The 20,334-nt window shown below is 51.7% G+C and overlaps 2 protein-coding genes across 2 annotated transcripts; one reads left to right on the top strand and one right to left on the bottom strand.

The window, feature by feature from the left end:
• Nucleotides 1–2,729: 2,729 nt before the first annotated feature.
• On the top strand, nucleotides 2,730–5,698 carry VGF (VGF nerve growth factor inducible). The gene is made up of 2 exons (XM_081089498.1): nucleotides 2,730–2,933; nucleotides 3,400–5,698. Exon 2 carries the CDS (start codon nucleotides 3,420–3,422, stop codon nucleotides 5,277–5,279), a length of 1,860 nt encoding a protein of 619 aa, XP_080945624.1. The 5' UTR covers nucleotides 2,730–2,933; nucleotides 3,400–3,419; the 3' UTR covers nucleotides 5,280–5,698.
• Nucleotides 5,699–6,799: 1,101 nt separating this feature from the next.
• AP1S1 (adaptor related protein complex 1 subunit sigma 1) lies at nucleotides 6,800–13,187 on the bottom strand. Its single transcript, XM_081089499.1, has 5 exons — nucleotides 13,071–13,187; nucleotides 10,353–10,531; nucleotides 9,594–9,702; nucleotides 8,850–8,987; nucleotides 6,800–7,580 (listed from the first exon to the last, which is right to left on the bottom strand). Exons 1-5 carry the CDS (start codon nucleotides 13,071–13,073, stop codon nucleotides 7,533–7,535), a joined length of 477 nt encoding a protein of 158 aa, XP_080945625.1. The 5' UTR covers nucleotides 13,074–13,187; the 3' UTR covers nucleotides 6,800–7,532.
• Between the last annotated feature and the right edge of the window lie 7,147 nt (nucleotides 13,188–20,334).

Below are 20,334 nucleotides of genomic sequence, written 5' to 3'. Positions count from 1 at the left end.
GCTGAAAACAAGGGGCAAGGACCCGAACTTTCGGGCTGCAGATGAGTGGCTTGGATTCTGAGGCTTTATGGCATAGAAATCTAGAGAAAAGGTGAATGTGGGGAAGGGGCAGGAAAGAGCACATAGAAGTTCACGTAACCTCCAACATATACCAACAGACATGGAAGGACCCAGAGAATGCAAAAGACCCACGTGTGTGTGTGTGTGTGTGTGTGTGCACGCGTGCGCGCGCGTGTGTGTGCACACACACACACACATTTTCGACGCACCAACCCAGGCACACTTTCCAGACCCAGCAGATGCCCAGACTCAAGACTCTTAACTACACGGGCATACTGGCACGCAGGAGGGATCAGAATCCACACCCATTCACACACAGATACCTGGAAACAGGCAAAAACACAACCACACACACTGGAAAAGACTACATATTTAAATCAGAACACGACCACTCTTGCCCCCGCCCCATCCCCTTTCTTTTTCTTTCCTCCCGTATATTTCACTAATCTCTGTACACATATACACACATGTACATACATACATAGGTGCATGTCCACATGCATGAGCCCACAGTAACGCAGCTTCTCTAGGTGCCTATCACCCCTCACACTTAGTCCCTTAGCTCCATCAGCCTCGCAGTCTCCTCCATGGCTCCCCCGCTTTGCCTGGCTCTTGGATGGCTTCCCCTCCCCCTCTCCAGATGTCTGAACCATCTCTCTCTGATTCATCCTCCTCGGGAAGGTAACGTGACCCCCTCCTCATTCCAATGCTCTCAGTAACCACACGGGGAAAAGAGGGAGATGGGGAGGGAAAGGAAGAATGAGGGGGGCCACGAGGGCAGCAGGAGATCCTAGATTTGTTGTGTGTGTGTGTGGGGCGGGGGGGGGGGGGTGAAGTACTGCTGTGGGGCCTGTTACCCCCTCCTCTCCCTTCTTTCCTTGGCATCTCCGCAGTCACCTTGGCTTTCAGTATCTTCCTTTTGCCTGTTCCCTCTACCTTTTCCAGATTCCCTCCTTCCTTCTTCCCTCTCCTGCTGTCTTCTCTCTTTCCTCTCTCTCCTCCTCCCCACCTCTTTCCTCGCAGAGCTGATGGGCTTTCTTCTGGGAAAGTCGAGCCACTGATGGAACCGAGAAGCCACTGTTGGCTATAGAGGGAAAACACGTGAGTGATTGTGTGTGTGTGAGAGAGAGAGAGAGAGAGAGAGAGAGGAGAAAAAGAAGGAGGAGGAGGAGGAGGAGGAGGAGGAGGAGGAAGAGGAAGAGGAAGAGGGAGAGGAGGATTAGTGCTAGGAAGAGATGAGGAGGGGGCTGAGGACTGGCTCTGACCATCTGAGCCCTGTGTGTGCCCATGGGTACCCCTATGGCTGCAGTTCTTGTGTGTCTGGTGTGTCATTGTAACTCCCCCCTTTCACTGCCCACGCCTCCGCACAGCTCTCTGCCTGCACTGAAGCCCCCCTCCCTCCCCTTCATTCCTGCACTGGCGGCTCCCCTTGGCTCGCTCCTCTTTCCCCCGCCCCCTCCCCATTTCCGTCCCCCCTCCACCCCCGCCCACGGCTGGTCTCCCTTCACTGGACCCGGCTTGCTGATAGATTCTCTTTGCGCAATCTGTGCGTCATCGCCCCCCACCCCCGGAACCTCTAGCCGTCCATGCCCCCAGCCTCAACCCCTCAGGCCGGAGATATGGTCGAGGGGTCTGGTTGCAGTAAGGGGCGTTCTCTGACGTTGCATGCCCACCCCCACCTCCCGCATCGTGTTTCAACCTTCCCTTTAAGCAATGGAGAGAGCTGGAGTGGAGCCACCGCCCCCCACCTGCGCAACCCCCTCCCCACCTGGTTTGCTCTTGCCCTCCAAACGTCCTTTTGGGGAAGGGGGGAAGGAGCAGGAGAAAAAGAAACTGAAGGGGGGTGGGGAGTGGTGGGCTGAAAGGGGGCACGGTGGAGGCACCAACAGACGCTACAGAGTCAACTGGACAGACACACCTTTTTCTTCAGACACGCACCGACAATGTACAGACACGACAGAGGCACACACATCCTCAGTCTTTTCCTTCTCTTCCAACTTGGACCCTTGTCGGTGGGATTACCAGAACCGCAAGATCCACCCATCCGCCCCGGCCCAGGGCCCGCACCCCGCCCGCCGATCCGCGGACAGCGCCCGCAGGCGCGCAGGTCTCTTTTCTCAGGTTCACGCCGTCCTTGGGCGTGTTCCCCATGGACCCTGAGATCGGAGGATGAGGAGACTGCCCCTACCTCCCCCGCTTTGGATTCCTTATTCTCCCTTTCCCCAGCATGGATTTCTTACTGGTGCCCTGTCAGACCTGGGAGTGCCCCATCCGTTTCGCGATGCGGGCTCCCGCCGCGGCAAGTTGTTGGGTAAAACCCACCCTCCTGTCTTGCAGTGTCTCTGCATCCACCTTTCCATTCATTCATTCATTCATCCTTTTCTCCTTGTCCCTCCTTCATTCATTCATAGCCCCCAACCCCGCCCGCCTCGACATTTCATTCATTCATTCATTCATTCATTCATTCTTTTCCCCGGTGCTCCACTAGCGCACGCCCCTCCAGCCGAGGACCCCAGTGCGCAGTCGCAGGCCGGGAGAACACCGCATCCTCCAATCGTTGGGCATCCTCCCGCCTCTAGGCGCCCGCCCGCTTCCCCATGAATGAACATTGACGTCAATGGGGCGGGGCAATCCCACGTGACACTGCGCGCTCCCGTTTATAAGGCGGCAGCGGCGCGGGCGCTGTCCAGCGTGCTGAAGCCTGAGCAAGCGAGCCGCCTGGACCCAGCTGAGCCCAGCCCACTGGACGCCAGACCTCGACCATCGGTCCTATCCTAGCCACCTCTCGGAGCCGAGACGGAAGCGTTCCGACCTTCCCTGTCCCCACCCCGCCTCGACCCTCCTCTCCACCTCCTGCGTCGTGACACCAGCTGGTAAATACTCCGCTGTCTGTCCCTCAACCCCTGGCAACGGTGGGTGTGAGGGAGGGTTCTCTCCTAAATGGGGGTGTTGAAAACGCATCGGGGAGCCCCCCGTAAGGGTCTCTGGTAAGTGGGGAGTCGCCGCTTTTTTCTTGCTGCTGAAGTCGCCCACGCACCATCCAGAGTGTCCTGTGGGGAGGGAGCAGAGATTTCCCCCTTATCCTCACTGCTTAGTACGTGGGCGCGGGCACCGAGATGGCTCAGAGAAGGGGGCGAGGAGGCACCGTGGGTGCGAGGGTTGAGGGCATTTTCCCATTTACACGACTTCAGAGATCGGCACATCTTTCTTCTTTGCGCCTAAAGGTCCCTCTTCTGGGAAAGGTTAGGGGAAACCCTGATTAAAGGTGGGGGAAAGGAATGTAGAACCAGAGATTCTTAAAGAAATCCTTTCTTTCTTTCCACCCCTCCTATTTTTCAGTCTCCGACAGTCCCCTGGTCATGAAATTGCTCAAGCTGCCAGTTTCCGCCCTCTTCTGCTTCCTTCTACTGATTAAGGGGCTGGGAGGAGCGCCCCCCGGGCGCCTTGAGGCACAGTCACCTCCCCTCAGCTCTGAGCATAAAGAATCCGTAGCTGGGGATGCAGTGCCCGGGCTGAAGGATGGTCGCACCCCAGAGGTCCGAGCCGCTCGAAATTCAGAGCCGCAGGACGAGGGAGAGCTTTTCCAGGGTGTGGATCCCCGGGCGCTGGCCGCGGTGCTGTTACAGGCACTTGACCGCCCGGCCTCGCCCCCGGCGCCAGGCGGCTCCCAACTGAAGCCAGCGGAAGAAGCAGCAGAAGCTCTGTTAACTGAGACCGTGAGAAGCCAGACCCACAGCCTCCCAGCGCCAGAGACTCACGCGCCCGCGGCCCCGCCTCGCCCTCAGACCCAGGAGAACGGTCCCGAGGCGAGCGACCCCTCCGAGGAGCTCGAGGCGCTGGCTGCCCTGCTCCAGGAACTGAGAGATTTCAGTCCGAGCAGCGCCAAGCGCCAGCAGGAGACCGCAGCCGCAGAGACGGAAACTCGCACGCACACGCTGACCCGAGTCAACCTGGAGAGCCCCGGGCCCGAGCGCGTGTGGCGCGCTTCCTGGGGAGAGTTCCAGGCGCGTGTCCCGGAGCGCGCGCCCCTGCCACCCCCGGCTCCCCAGCAATTCCAGGTTCAGATGCCGGAGAGCCGCCCCCTTCCCGAAGCCCACCAGTTCGGGGAAAAAGTGCCTTCCCCAAAAACACACCTAGGCGATGCATTGGCACCCCTGTCCAAGGCGTACCAAAGCCTGGGCACCCCCTTCCCCAAGGCGCGCCGGCCGGAGAGCTCACTCCTGAGCGGCTCCGAGGCGGGGGAGCGCCTTCTACAGCAAGGGCTGGCTCAGGTAGAGGCAGGGAGGCGGCAGGCGGAGGCCACCCGGCAGGCCGCGGCGCAAGAAGAGCGGCTGGCGGACCTGGCTTCGGACCTGCTACTCCAGTATTTGCTACAGGGTGGGGCCCGGCAACGCAGCCTGGGGGGTCGGGGGCTGCAGCCGGAGAAAGAGCGAGAGAGCGAGAGGGAGGAGGAGGAGGTGGAGCAGGAGAGACGCGGCGGTGAGGAGAGGGTGGGGGAAGAGGACGAGGAGGCGGCGGAGGCGGAGGCGGAGGCGGAGGAGGCGGAGAGGGCGCGGCAGAACGCGTTACTGTTCGCCGAGGAGGAGGAGGACGGGGAAGCCGCCGCCGAGGACAAGCGGTCCCAGGAGGAGATGCCTGGCCACCGTCGGCAGGACGCCGAGCGGGCCGAGGTGGGCGGAGAGGAGGAAGACGACGACGAAGAGATGGACCCACAGACCATCGATAGCCTCATTGAGCTGTCCACCAAACTCCACCTGCCAGCGGATGACGTGGTCAGCATCATCGAGGAGGTGGAGGAGAAGCGGAAGCGGAAGAAGAACGCCCCTCCCGAGCCTGTGCCTCCCCCACGGGCTGCCCCCGTGCCCACCCACGTCCGCTCCCCGCAGCCCCCGCCCCTCGCCCCCGCCCCCGCCCCTGCAGGAGACCAGCTGCGGGATTGGAACGAGGTGCTCCCGCCTTGGGATCGGGAGGAGGACGAGGTATTTCCCCCGGGGCCCTACCACCCTTTTCCCAACTACATCCGGCCGCGGACGCTGCAGCCTCCTGCTGCCTCGCGCCGCCGCCACTACCACCACGCCCTGCAGCCTTCGCGCCACTATCCCGGCGGGGAGGCCCAGGCACTGCGCGCGCAGGCGGAGGCAGAGGCGGAGGAGCGCCGGCTGCAGGAGCAGGAGGAGCTGGAGAATTACATCGAGCACGTGCTGCTCCAACGCCCGTGACCGGTCTCGCCTCCGTGCGCCGCCTCAGCGCGTGGTCACCCCCGCCCCCCTCCGTGTCGCTCCGGTCCCCTCCTGGGTATTTGCATGCGGCCCCGCCCCGCCCTCGGCCCCCGCCCCGCCTCGCCCCCGGGCAGCGCGGAGGACCTGTCACACCTCTTCCTGGGTCCAAAGCCCGAACTCCCCAAACTCGCTCACGGCTGTCCCAGGGCCAGCGCAGGCGAGCGGATGGTTTGTGCGAGCTCCCTCCCGCTGCTCCCACCTAGTTGCCCAGTTCCATTTGTGCCTGTCTCCTGCCCTTGGGGCCTCCCACAAGCCTCTCCAAATCGCTGTGAATTTACCTTCTTTCCCTTCTTTCTTGTAAATACCCCTCACGGAGGAAATAGTTTTGCTAAGAAATAAAAGTGACTATTTTATTAGGACTTTGTTCTCGGTTATTCACCCGTCCCCTTGGGCCTGTGTGGTCCTTCCCAAGGGGCGGTGAGGGAAACGCCAGCCACAACACCCATCTCTTCCAGCTTAAAAGGGGGGGGTTGAATGGCACCAACCCGTTTAAAACTGTATTTGGGGGTAGAATTGGCTCACATCCATTTGGAAACCCTAAATGGCGGTTAAAGTCATGGGTTCCCAGGGCCTGGCAGAGAGATGCAAAGTAGATAAGGAGCCACAGCTCTGGGCTCTTCCTGTGACTCTGAGGGGCCACACAAGCAGTACTGGTGGCTCCCCACAGACCCTGTTCCAAATCAGACACACCTCCCTTAACTGCTCCCTAAATTCCCTGGCCCTACATACTTCACAATAAATATGGGGACAGGGGACGGTTGGCAGCCAAAGCAACATTCTGGTTTTAGCCACTTCTCAACCCTTTTCTAAGCATAGGAGGTAGAATATACCCTTGAACTAGGGAGTCTCCTTCCTAAATAAAACGAAACCAGGCAAATGAAGTCTCCCACAAAGAAATCTTAGAGGAGTGAAACCAGGTCCCAGGAAGTTTCTCCTCCCTGGCTGAAGACAGCTCAGGGAGCTAGCTGGTTGCAGAGGCATTGAGCTAGCAAATATATTTTTGGTAGGGGGTGTCAGATAAAATACAGGACACTCAGTTAAATTTGCATTTCAGATAAGCAATGGATACATTTGCATAGGATACACTTAACCTTAAAAATTATTCATTGTCCTGGCCAGTGTTACTCAGTGGTTGGACCATCAATTGTGCACCAAAGGGTCTCAGGTTCAATCCCGAGTTGGGGAGGCAACCAATCAACGTGAGACACATCAATGATTCTTCCCCTCCCTCTCTCTCATTCTCTCTAAAAATCAATGGGAAGATATTCTCTGGTGGGGATTAACAACAACAAAAATTATTCGTTATCATACAAATTGAACTGTGTGTTTTATTTTATTTTTTATTTCTGGCTCTAATCTGGCAACCCCTTTCTGGGGAAGAGTCCAATGCAGCGTTCCCTTCCCCTCCTAACTGACCCCAGCAGCCCCATCTTCCTTCACAGAGCCCCAGGCAGGCGAAGTCCAGAAATGCTTTTCCTTTTATTTCAGAGGAAAGGAAATAAAGTCAGACACTTGCCCACCCCACCACCCCCTTAGTTTCTGCCTCACCCCGAATACGGAGTGAAGGAGAGATAGGGCCCATCTCCTATGAAGCCTGCCCTTCCCCCAACCCTCCCTCCCTCCAAGTGGCAAGGTTAGAAAAAAATGAACTATGCTGTTCCTCCCCCAGCACTGGACAGAGGCCCTACTGCAGCCAGAAGGGAGGGAGGGTGCAGATGAGGGGAAAGGATGACCTAGTCACTACACAGATGCCCCCTTCCCAGGTAGAGAAGCTGCCCTGGCTGGCTGCAGGGGGTGGGAGGGGTGGAGGTAGGATATGGGCAGGGAGACGAGAAGAGCCCTGAAAACCTTTTCCCTTTAACCTGACATATTTATATATTTACAATTATAAGGGAGGAAAGGAAATTTGGAGTAATAGTTCTTCAAAGGCAGGGAATGAAAGCCAAATAGCACCCCCATCTTGGGTCTTGGTCATATTTTCCTGCCTCCCAGCTCCAAAAACCTTCAGTAGGAAAAGGGGAAACAGGAGGTAGGGGGTGGAAGAAGGGACTGTTTGAGGGTCCTGAGCCTACAGCTCACTCCAAAAGAAGGTGAGACAGCAGAGGAGGGACAGCCGAGTCCCACCAAGAAAAGGGCCACTTGTGCCCTGCCTCTTCACCAGCTTCCCACATCTCCATGCGGCCTGGGTGGGGGCTATGCCAGACCCATCTCCTCCAACACACTGCGTGGCGACTCATCCTCCTGAGGCAGAGACAAACAGAGGGTGACGCAGAGACAGCAGGAGAGGCCGACAGGGAATGGGGGAGGTGGGTGGGCAAGACAACAGCATCACAAGGATGGAGGCAGAGTGGAGGAAGCACACAGAGAAACAGGGAAGGGGGGAGAGAGAGAGAAGCCAATGTGAGCTCAAGGCAGAACAGCTGGGGACTCTTCAGGGGAGTTTCCCAGGCCCCTAGGACTACCTCCCAGAGCCAACTGTGGCAAGGAGGGGGTCCAGGTTGAGTCCACCCCTTCCCCCCAGAGAACCAAGGACCAGGTTGATGAGCAGGGGGCCCAGCTTTGTATCTGAGTGAAAGGGAGTGAAGCTGCGACTCGAAGATGGGAAACTTTTCTGAGGCCTGTGGGGGTGGCAAATGGTTAGGTCCTTCTTTTCAGCGTTGTGGGGGAGTAAGAGGTTGGCATTAGGTCTCTGAGGTAAGGTGAACTAGACCGCAGAGAGATGAGTCATTGGGGTCTGAGCAGAGCACTAGTAACAGGGGTGTATGTGCCAGGGGATGTGTGTGCTAGTGTGTGTGTGTGTGTGCGTGTGTGTGTGTGTGTGTGTGTGTATGAAAGGGAACCTGTACCAGTAAGGTGGCAGGTTCAATTCTGCTCTTTCTCCTATTGCAGAGATGAGCCCCCTATCGCACCCCTTCCTCATAGCCAGCTCATGCCAGCTTGTTTGTCACTGCAGATTCCGGTGACTCATCTTCCTGCACCAAGTCTCAGCAGTGGCACAGCAGAGAGGGGGCAAGCAGTAATGGGGTGAGGGCAGGGACACCAGATAGCAGGGTGAAACAACAGCTAGGTGACCTGTACACCAACAGTTTTTTGCTTCTGAAAATCAGAGGCTCATTTTGAGTATGTGTGTGTAAAAAAAGGTGGGTGGGGGGAGACACCAGGGAAGAAAAGCATTATCTACCATTTGCTCTTTCTCCAATTCTCTGAGCAACCCTTATATGCCAAGAGAAGCAAGGGACAAAGGAGATTTGCCTGCGGTGAGACACCCTGGGTCTTTCCGGAAGGAGAGAATTGGCACAGGTGTCTGCCACCCCCACCTCCCACCACAAGCAACCAGGGCTTGAGGGTAAGCTGGCCAAACAGGTGCGAGGGGCCAGACACCACAGGGAGGGGGGCCCTTTGGTGGCAGTGGGAAGGGGGCAGATGTGGCAGGCGGGCGGGGTGTCCAGGGGAGGGAGGGAAACTTCTACCATGATACTCTTCCTCCTCTTCACTGTCCCAGGCCCATACCTCCTGCAGCAGGTCAGCCTGCTCAATAGCCTTTAGCACACTCTTCTTGGAGGTGTCCTGGACATCACCCCCCATCAAGAACTCATCCAAGATGAAGTAAGCCTTCTCAAAATTAAAGATGATGTCCAGCTCGCACACCTGAGAAGAGGGGGGAAAGGCAGAGTAGAGTAATGAAGTGCATTCCCACCCCATACGCCCCACCTCGGTTCTCAATATGTCTCCTCATCTTCTTCATGACTACCCTCCAACCTTAGGTTCCTGCCCCAGGTCTACGTCCTCCTGACCCCTAGGTCTTAGTAAGTACTTGGATCAGGTTTTCCTTCTCCTTCTCTTGCCTCTTTCTCCCTGATCATCAAGTATTAGTTGCTCTTGACCGTGGCTTTTGTTGCCTTGACCCCAGAGTCTGTGACATTGTTCCCAGCACTGGGCTAGCCTCCTTCCCTAAATTCTGTGGGGCAGGGAAGGAGTCGTCAATATCAGGAACTGCTGATAAAATCGGAATATGACTTTTGTCCTTTTGTGAGAAGTCTGAGCTGAGCTCTCGATGGATTGATTAAGAGGCAGATTCTGGTCTCTACCCCCTCCCCCAGACTGATTAAGGGGCATGGCTAAAGAGGGAGCTTATTTACCATTCTCACTGCTCCCACTTCACCTCTCCCAAGCATCCCAGCGCATATTCCAAGGACCCCAGAGTTCGGAGGGAAGAGGGGATTGCTGAGTATGGAAACAGGGAGGGTGACTTACGCTGCCAAAGTATTTGTCCAGGAGCTCCACATATCGGTGGATCAGTTCCAGGGTGATGAGCTCATTGTCTTGGCCCTCGATGGCGCAGCAGAAGTAGAGGCTGGCATATCTGAGGAGACGGGCACATGAGAGATAGCTGAAAGGGCTATGGGCCTGCTCCAGGACTCCGGGCTCAAACCTCTCATTTCTCCTTATTCCCAGCCCAGGGTCTGTGTGGCGTCGGGACAAAGGTGGGGTGGCCCCAGGGTATATAAATAGTTACTCGCTCGCCTCTTAATGCCTCTCACAAACAGGCAACAACCAAACTCTTTCCTCCTCTTGCTCTCGGACCTGCTCAGTGTGACTCAGCAAAACCGTGAGCCAAATAATTTCACCTCCTCAGAGAAGGAACTAGAAGTGGTGGTGGTGTGTGTGTGTGTGCGTGTGTGTGTGTGTGTGTGTGTGTTGGGAAAGGTGGCACAGGATTTACCATTTATGACTGAGACAGCAAGGGACATGTGTAATGGACAAGACAGGGCCCTTGGGACAGAAGTATGGGTGTGAAGTAGGTGTGAGACTAGAGCAAAACTAAGTGGGGAACAAGAATTTCTTCAAGGTGAATGCAGAAAGGAAAGAAAGCTGTTCATCACTGCCCTCGAGACGTCCTTAGTGCCCAGCTCTCTCTGACCCAGGGACTGCTTATTACTCAGCCATTTAAACCCACTGCCAAGCCCCAACCACGCAGAACTCAGGCAAGTCTGAAAGTAGGTGGGGAGTCACCTCTTATAGACAACTTTGAGGTCTCTCCACTCCAGGAAACTGCACATTTTGGGCTTGCGAGCCAGAACAACCTGCATGAGCTCCCGAACCATCTTCTTTCTCTCCTTGTCTGATGTGGCCAGGTACCATTTTTGCAGTCTCAGCTTTCCCTGCCGGCTGAACAGCAGCATGAATCGCATCTGGGGAAAAGGCAGGGGGTAGGGATGGGGGAATGAGAGGCAGAGTGAGGGTCAGAGATTTGGTTCTCTGAGTTTCTTTCCTCCACAAACATACAGCCCCAAACTCATCTAACGCTTCTCCACTCACAGCTTCTACTTTCTTCAAATAATCAGCCCTTGCTCTCAACTCTGGGTATTCCCACCAGCTGGTGTCTTTCCTTCTGGGGGGTGTCAGAGCTTCTGAGTCTGTCTGTTTTTGTTTTTTTTTAAAAATATATTTTATTGATTTTTTACAGAGAGGAAGTGAGAGAGATAGAGAGTTAGAAACATCGATGAGAGAGAATCATGGATCAGCTGCATCCTGCACATCTCCCACTGGGGATATGCCCGCAACCCAGGTACATGCCCTTGACCGGAATCGAACCTGGGACCTCTCAGTCCGCAGGCCGACGCTCTAGCCACTGAGCCAAACCGGTTTCGGCGAGTCTGTCTGTTATTTGGATTCAAATCCTGGCTTTACTAGTTGAGTAAGTTGCTTTGGGCAATTACTTTATGTTTCCTGGTCTGTGAAGCAGATTAATAAGAGTATTTACCTTACAGAGTTGTTAGGAGGGATTAAATGAGTTGATATATGCAACAGTGCCTGCCACAAGGTAAACACTGTAACACATTAGGTATAACTATTATTTTTCTCTGACCTCCTGTTTCCAAACCATTTCCTAAAGGAAAGTAAAATACCTAGCACAGTGACAACCAACCCATAGCTGATGTCAGAGGCTCTGTCCGCTTTCTTCCATGCTCCTATTCACAACCACACCGAAACCAGGTATTTTGTCCCTGGAGAAGCTACCTCAATTTCCCACCCCATCCTAGCCATTCACCCTTAAAGAGGTCCCTAACACACGGTTTTCCTGCGCCAGTCCTATGCCTAGGTATCCCTCAGGTTAGCACATGGTATTGAGACTCCTCCCCCTCCAAGTTCCACCTCCTCTCTCCTCAGCCATTCAGGCATTTGGCCATTGATATGCCTCTCTCTCTTTTCAATCCTCACCCTAGGATATGGTTTTGTTTTGTTTGTTTTTTAAGAAAGATGGGGTTTATATTTTTTATTTATTTTTTAAAAATATGTTATTGTTTTTTTTACAGAGAGGAAGGGAGAGAGAGAGAGAGTTAGAAACATCGATGAGAGAGAAACATCGATCAGCTGCCTCCTGCACACCTCCCACTGGGGATGTGCCTGCAACCAAGGTACATGCCCTTGACTGGAATCAAACCTGGGACCCTTCAGTCCGCTGGCCGACGCTCTATCCACTGAGCCAAACTGGTTGTGGCTGTTTTTTTGTTTTTGTCTTTTTAAATTGGTTTTAGAGAGAGAATATTGACCTGTTGCCTCCCATATGTGCCCTGACCTGGAATCGAACTGGCAACCTTTCAGTGTATGGGGACAACGCTCCAACCCACTGAGCCACCGGGCCAGGGCTCCTCACTTCTTCCTTTCATGATGCCTCCCTTTACATGCCCACTCCTTCGCAGATATCAGGTGACCAATTTCCCTTTCAATTTTTCAGTTAGAACACTGCCATCCAGGTGGCTCTCCAGGGGAATGTGTGGCACAGGGCTCCGGCCGGGTAGGGTGGGGAGGAGTGCAGAGCCCTCCGGGTGCACACCCGGTGTGCCCCAGCTACCCGGTTCCAAGGCGTCAGTCCCAGCCTGGAGTTCTCGCCTTCTCCCTGCAGCTCTCTCCACGGGCTTTACCAGGGCTGGGATCCCTGGACGCGTGGAACAGCTCTCGTTTAACACTGCTCAGTAGGCTGAGGACCCCAAAGGGGGGTGGTGGTGAGGAAGGGGAAGCGCCGTTAGCGTGCTGGGAAGGCAACCGAGGAGCGCCAGGGAGCCGCGCACGTCTAAGACGGGGTGGAGGGGGAGCAGGAAGACGGAAGGCCTGGGTTCCGGAAGGAGAACGGGGTCGGGGGCGGAGAGCGAAGAGCTGCGGAGCCGGGTGCCAAGGCCCGGGTGCCCCAGAGCAAGACCTCGAGCCCACTTGCTCGACCCGCCGCCCTCAGCCTCTCGGCGAGCCGGGCGGGCCACCGAGGCAGGACGGCCTCTCCTGGGACCCGGAAGCGATCCCCTCGCACACGCTCTCACCCCGCGGCCGCCGCTCCTCTCGGGCTGCACCGGGACGGAGTGTGACCCGCGCCCCCGCCGCCTCCCTCCGCCCACAAGCCCTCGCGCCCCTATCCCTCGGGCGACTTCCCTGCGGCAGTGGTCGGGACCCCTTGGACCGCGACCCGCGCGCTCCCCCTGGCTCGGGACAGTCCCGCCGCCCCCTAAATCAACCCCCTTTCGCCCCACCAAGGCGCCCTCTGCCCGCCCCTTCTACCTAAAGCCATTTCCAGCTGCTCTTGCTCCCAGGCCGGCTCGCCCACCCGTCCAGGAAATTGAGGTCCTCCGGGGACCGGAGGAAGAAAGAGTGGCTCTCACCGAGGGCGGCCCCCAAGGACCCCCGCAGGTACAGCCCACGGCCCTCCGTCCCCCTCCCCTCCCTCTTCGCACAACCTACCATCCTGCAGTCTCCGTCTTGGCGAGTCCCTCTCCGGCCGCCGTAGGTGCCAGCTCCACTCCCTTTCTGATCCTTTCTCTTCTTCCTCCCCCTCCCGCTGGAAGCCCGGCCCCGCCCCGCCCCTTCGCGGTGAGTACCGCGCAGGCGCCAACGCTGCGGGGCGCGCGGGCGGGGATGGAGGAGGAGAAGCGGAAGCCATGGCAACCAGGTCCTTTGGCTTCAGCTTGGAGCAGCTATGTTGTCATGGTAACAAGGCTGTCCTGTGGGCTGCTTGGAGGATGGGGGAGAAAGACAACGAGGTCCTCATGCTTTGTAACCTTGGGGGAAAAGGGCGGGAAAAGGGGTGCGAGGTGAATGGGAGGATCATCGGAGTCTGTGAGGAAGTAGGGAGCACTGATGGAGGGGTGTGGGCAATTGGGAAGGAGCAGGGTAGGAACTGGATGTAGGGAAGGATGAGTGAGGAGGAAGACTGGAAGACAAAGGGTGGTGGGGCAGACATGAGGAAGAAGTATAGAGCTCAAAATAGATCTATACCAGGGCCTGCTAGATGTAACGCTTTTAAAAAACTTTTTAAATTGAATTTATTGGGGTGACATTGGTTAATAAAATTATATAGGTTTCAGGTGTACAATTTTATAAGACATCACCTGTATACTGTATTCTGTAGTCACCACTCCAAGCCAAGTCTCTCTCCATCAGCATTTATCCCCCTATACCCTCTTCTACCTCCACCCACCCCCTTTTCCTCTGGTAATAACCATATGTTGTCTGTGACTATGACTTGGTGTATTTTATTTTTTTGCTTAACCCCTTCACCTTTTTCACCCAGCCCCAAACCCCCCTCCATCCCTCTCTGACAGCTTTTCTGTTCTCTATTTATGAGTCTGTTTCTATTTTGTTCATTAGATTCCACATATAAGTGAAATTATATGGTACTTGTCTTTCTCTGACTGGCTTATTTCACTGAACATAATGTTCTCCAGGTCCATCCATGCTGTCTTAAAGCATAAGATTTCCTTCTTTTTTATGGGTGAGTAGTATTCCACTAGGTAAATGTACCACAGCTTTTTTATCCATTCACCTACTGATGGACACTTGACTATTATAAATAACACTAGGGGCCCAGTGCACGAATTCATGTATCTTGAAAGGAACTGTGGGCCGTGAGGATGAGGTGGACACAGGGGCCGGTCTCGGCCCATCTTCTGCGCCACAGCCCGGCCCCTCCCACCAGCCAGCAGCCCTGTTCCCGCTCGCGCCACTGCCACTGCCACTGCCACTGCCACTGTTTCCATTCACTTACGGCTCAGGCCCCACCCAAACCCAATGATGGTGCAGAGAGGTTGGGACCAGCGTCAGTAACAGGTAAGAGCGATGGTTTCTGCCCCTGATCGCCCCTCAGGAGCAAAGGGAGGTGGAGAAGCCCTCAGGGGCAATTGGGGCAGCAGCTGCTGCTCACACCCACTGATGGCGCGGAGCTATTGGGGTGTGAGCGGCCGGCTCCTGCAGCAGGTGCAAGTGCCGGGTGGGGACTGTGGCATGCGGGAGCAAAGAATCTTTAGTAACCACCAGAGGCTCGCCCCAATGACAGTGATTGGTGCCACGCCTTGGTCTGGCACCTCTGCTTACCTGCTCCACCATCCCGCCGCAGCCAACGCCACCATGTTCCATGCTCTGCTGCCTGCTGCTGACGCCCACCATATTCTGCATGCACCCCCTGGTGGCCAGTGCACGTCATATCGACCAGTTGTTCCGCCATTCAGTCTATTTGCATATTAGGGTTTTCTATCTATAGATATGGGTGCATATATTCTTTCAAATTAATGTTTTGGGTAGAAACCCAAATAGGGTGTCCCAAAAATGTATACACGCACTTTGAATAATTATAAAGTGTTTATTAAAATACATTTTATTTTCAAAATTGAGCCATTAGCTCTTAAAGTGTGTATACATTTTTGGGGGATACCCTGTATATTCTCAGAAGTGGAATCACTGGGTCATAAAGTAGTTCCATTTTTAATTTTTTGAGGTTACTCCATACTGCTTTCCACAGTGGCTGCACCAATCTGCATTCCCACCAACAGTGCACAAGGATTCCCTTTTCTCTACATCCTCTCCAACACTTGTTGATTGATTGATTCTGTCAGGTATGAGGTGATATCTCATACTGGTTTTAATTTGAATTTCTCTGATGATTAGTGACAGGGAGCATCTTTTCATATGTCTATTGGCCATCTCTATGTCCTCTTTGGAGAATTGTCTATTCAGATCCTTTGCCCAGTTTTTAATTGGATTGTTTGTTTTTTCTGGTGTTGGGTTTTATAAATTATTTATAGATTTTGGATATCAACCCCTTATCAGATGTATTATTGGCGATCATGTTCTCCCAATTAGTGGGTTGTCTTTTCATTTTGTTGATGGTTTTCTTTGCTGTGCAAAAACTTTTTAGTTTGATGTAGTCTCATTTGTTTATTTTTCTTTTGTTTCCCTTGCCCTAGGCAATATATCAGAAAAAATATTGCGATGAGAAATATTTGAGATTTTACTGCCTATGTTTTCTTCTAGGATTTTCATGGTTTCAAGTCTAACATTTAAGTCTTTAATCCATATTGAGCTTATTCTTGTGTGTAGTGTAAGAAGGTTTATTTTGTTTTAAAAATATATTTCTATTGATTTAAGAGAGGAAGGGAGAGGGAGGGAGAGGGAGAGAGAGCTAAAAACATCAATGATGAAAGAGACTCATTAATCAGCTGCCTCCTGCACATCCCCCACTGGGGATGGAGCCCACAGCCTGGGCATGTGCCCTGACTGGGAATCAAACTAGTTCAGTGGTCGGCAAACTGCGGCTCGGCAAACCGCAGCTCGCGAGGCACATGCAGCTCTTTGGCCCCTTGAGTGTGGCTCTTCCACAAAATACCGGCTCTTCCACAAAATACCGACTTCTGCGCATGGGCCACGAAGTTTCAGTCGCACTGTACATGCGCACCTGCACGTGGTATTTTGTGGAAGAGCCACACTCAAGGGGCCAAAGAGCCGTATGTGGCTCGCGAGCCGCGGATTGCCGACCACAGTTCTAGTTCATAGGTTGACACTCAACCACTGAACCATGCAAGCTGTGCTCTTTCTTTCTTTTTTTTTCTGTAAAATTCTGCCCAATTTTTTCAGCACCATTTATTGAATAGACGTCTTTGTCAAATATTAACTGACCATGTAGTGTGTGTATCCATGTGGTAAAGGGGTTTGCATATAAGAGAAAAATTTTAAGTTTTGTCATGCTGAAAACTTAATGTCTCTAAATAATTTTTGGTAACTAATGGTGCTATAATTTTTTAGCAGCACTTGAAGCAATTGTCGGTAAGGTCTTGTCTGTCTCCACTATCTGTGCTTCTTTTCTTACTCTCTGTTATGGAGATAATATTCTTTAGTTGCAAGAGGATGGGCTTAATTCACCCTGGGATGCAATCTTGTCTCTGACCCTTACTCGCCTCAGGTAATTTAACTCTCCATTTCGTCATTTTAAACATGAGGCTAGAGATTGCAGGATTGTTCTGAGGATGTATAGAAAGTATGTGGCACACTCTAAACACTTGATAATGACAGCAATTATCATTATTTCTCTTTCCCAAATTCATTCTTCTACTCCTTGTTCTTCTTCCTTTCTTTTTCATTTCCCTTTCCTCCTCTGCATACCTTAGGCTTGCCAATGGCATAGACATTGGCTGAACTATCTTGGTGTTGTTTTTTAGGTCAAGAACAATATAAATAAAGCAAGTTATTAGATTTAGAAAGAGTAAATCATTATGGAGTGAAAAGAAGGAATGGAGGTGTGTAAGAAGGGCAGAAAGTAAAACATAAAAAGAGGTGTAACCCCTCTCATGGGGGAAAGGAGAAGGTTGTATATAAGGGAGTAATGAGAACTTAGGTAAGGATGTAAAGCAGACAGCGAGGCAACAACCTGTGAAAGTTTGGAAGCTCTAGAGATGTAAACTCCTGCATTCCTGGGAAAGCAGACATTGCCTAGAATTCCTTGTCTCAATGAGGTATTCCTACCGAAACAATAAGATTCTTGAGAGAATTGTTAGAAATATGAATTTTGCTCATGTAGAACCATAGAGTTCAAGTAGTTTTAACCAATTAGAAAACATTGGACTGGATTTCTTCATTGTTAGCGAACAATGAACGTAGAGACCCTATGACTCAGTGGGTCCAATACAGCTTTTGTCTGAAGATGAGTTCAGGTTTGATGCAGTGGGAAGTTGGGAGTTGTTATGATTTTCTGAGCAAGTGAATAACTTGGTGAGCTTTGGCTGGTGTGGCTCAGTTGGTTGAGCGTCATCCCCATGCACCGAGAGATCTTGGGTTCCATTCCCGGTCTAAGCATATGCCCAGGTTGCAGGTTCTGTCCCCAGTTGGGGTATGTGTGAGAGGTAACTGATCGATGTTTCTCCCTTTCCCTCCTCTCTCTAAAATAAATAAAAACATATAAAAAAAGAATAGCTTGGTGAAAACAGTTTTAAGAAACTTAATCCTTGGGGGAAGGGGGAGAGATCAACCAAAGGAATTATATGCAAGCATATAGGCCTAACCAATGGACACGGACAACAGGGGGGTGAGGGCATGAGTGGGGGGATAGGGGGTAACGTGGGGATAAGGACACATATGTAATAACTTAATCAATAAAAAAATTAAAAAGAAAAAAAAGAAAATTAATCTTAAACTAATGTGGGGGACAATTTGCAAAGACAGATGGAAGACTGGAAGGTCATCCGGGGTGCAGTTTGAGGAACCCAGGCACAAGGATGAAATGGAGAGAGACAAATTGGAGAGATACCTGTAATGGGCCAATAACTGAAGTTGATAACTCATCTAAGTGGAGAAGAAAAAAGGAGAACCAAAGTAGTTGCATGTGTGAGTTGGCCTCATCTCTGCGGCTGGATTATAAGCTCCTTGTTGGATGGTGTCTTATTCATCTTTATTTCTTTATAGCACCCTGCACAGTGCTTGTTGATTGGCTTAAAATATGATTGTATACCTGGTTGTCAAATCTAGATATTTAAATCTTACTTCTCTGTACTATACAGATCATTATCATAGAAATGTACACTTGAAACCTATATAATCTTATTAGCCAATGTTATCCCAATAAATGTAAAATATATATATGTCTAAGTGACTGAACGACCGGTCAACCAGTCGCATGATGTGCACTGACCACTAGGGGGTAGACACTCAACACAGGAGCTGCCCGCTGGTGGTCAATGCACTCCCATAGCCAACCTCCCACAGCTAGCCAACCTCCCACTGCCAGGCCAAGGGACCCCACCTGTGCACGAAATCATGCACCAGGCCTCTAGTTAATAAATAAAATTTAAAAATCTTCTCACCCAATTATGCTAATATCTATTTTTGTATAAATGGAAAAATGGGAGAAATGAGATTCTCCTCCATAGGTACAGATGGTGTTTGTGTTGTCACTCTACAAACCGTGCTGACACCATCCAATACCTTCCCTAATCTGGCTGTAGAGGTGGTTCCTGCAGTGGTTGGAAGAGTGGCTCAGAAATCCTCTGAAGCTTTTCATCTCTATAAGTCTATGATCTGAGTTTCTCTCTTGTGATGCTCTCTGCACCTATTTTTTTGTGCATTCTTTAAGTAGTTCATAGTTCCTTGATGATGTCATTTGCAGTCATCTCTGGCTTTTTGATACATTTTTAAACAAAAACTGAGCAATTGGGATCTTATCATATGATGTTCCTAGTGGGCCTGGCAATTAAAATACTCTCTGTGGTAGATGTTTGCCATTCTTTTTCACCTCCAAGCTCTAAACCCCCTTCCTAGGGTTTAGGAATCTCTACCTTATGAATCTATGGGAGCTAGAACAACCTTCCAGGGTAGCATTTAAAATGTCCAGATATTGGCTTTCACAGCTTTCTTTGCACCCGTAGCATGTCTCCTGGATTTGGCCAATCTGTGCACCCACCAGGACTTTGGTCCAGGAGGGAATGAGGTGGGGACGGGGTGGTGGAGGAGCAAGAGAGCCATAGGAGCAAATTCTAGGATAGCAGTGGGGTGGCCCCAAATTACACCAGTGCTCCCACTCCACCCTCCCTGGACATGACAGTGCCATAGTGCCACTCATGCTATGTTGTGCATTGGCTGAATGTGTGAACCAGCCTCATGTCGCCAGTTGGATTGTAAGCTCCTCATTGGGCGGTGCCTTTTTTCCTTCTTCTTTGTCATTGTTGTTGTTTCTGGGCGGTATCTTACTCATCTTTTGCTTCTCCACAGCACCCTGCACAGTGCACTTCAATTACGATCGTTGTCAAACCTATATATTTCAATCTTACTTCTCATCCAAAATGTGCTAAATTTTAATTTCATATTAAATAGTACATATTTAATATCTATTCTTTCTGCATGATAAACTATATCCTTTTGCTGTTTCTACTGTGCCTATCACAGTGCCCAACACACAGCAGAGCACCTGATATTTGTTGAATAAATGTGTATAGGATCATCCATTTGAAAATTCCATTGCCATCTCAGACTTCACTTGCCAAAAAGAATTACTTCCTCCTGCCTTTCCCTGAAACCATCCCATCTCTAGGTTTCCCATGTGGTCAATGTCACTGCTTTTTCCTAGGCTTGCAGACTGTAAGTCTGGGACATGACAGGTAACATGAACGTATGGCTATTCAAGGGACGTCGATGAGACTTGCCTGACTAGACTAGGAGAGATTATCTGGAAGAGAGGGAGAGACAGCTAGCTGGCTGGGTTATCAGAGGGAGAAGGCAGCATTCTGAAAACCAACCTGCTGACTTGGGACTTCATCCTCAGGTGCATTCCTTGGACCTGCCTTGCTATTATTGTTACTTTGTGATTTTGTTTACAAGGTTTTCTGGAATGCCCTGCCATTCCCTTCCCCACAGACCTAAATTCATTTTATTCATTCTTTAAGTTTCAATCAAGCCTTTACTCTCTAGTCTGGCCTATAGTGATCATTTCTACAATGTTCCTTTCAATCATTTTTGCAGTGACTCGCAGTGTTTCAGCTTGTTTGTGTCTATTCTCCTTAGGTACTTTATAGTCAGAAACATCACTTACACTTTTTAAAAAGTGCTTCACAGCACCCCGTATAAAGTTAAGCTTTTCTTTTTTTTCCCCTTTTCTTATGCATTCATTCATTCGTTTATTGATTTTTCTTTCTCTCGCGCTTTTTTTTTTTTTTTTAAAGTTAAGCTTTTAAAATAAATACTTATTCAA

This window comes from Myotis nattereri (genome assembly GCF_964212035.1).
Source record: "Myotis nattereri genome assembly, chromosome: 4".
Classification (NCBI taxonomy): domain Eukaryota; kingdom Metazoa; phylum Chordata; class Mammalia; order Chiroptera; family Vespertilionidae; genus Myotis; species Myotis nattereri.
The sequence above is the reverse complement of the archived record's forward strand: the minus strand, read 5'-3'. Positions and strand labels throughout refer to the sequence as shown.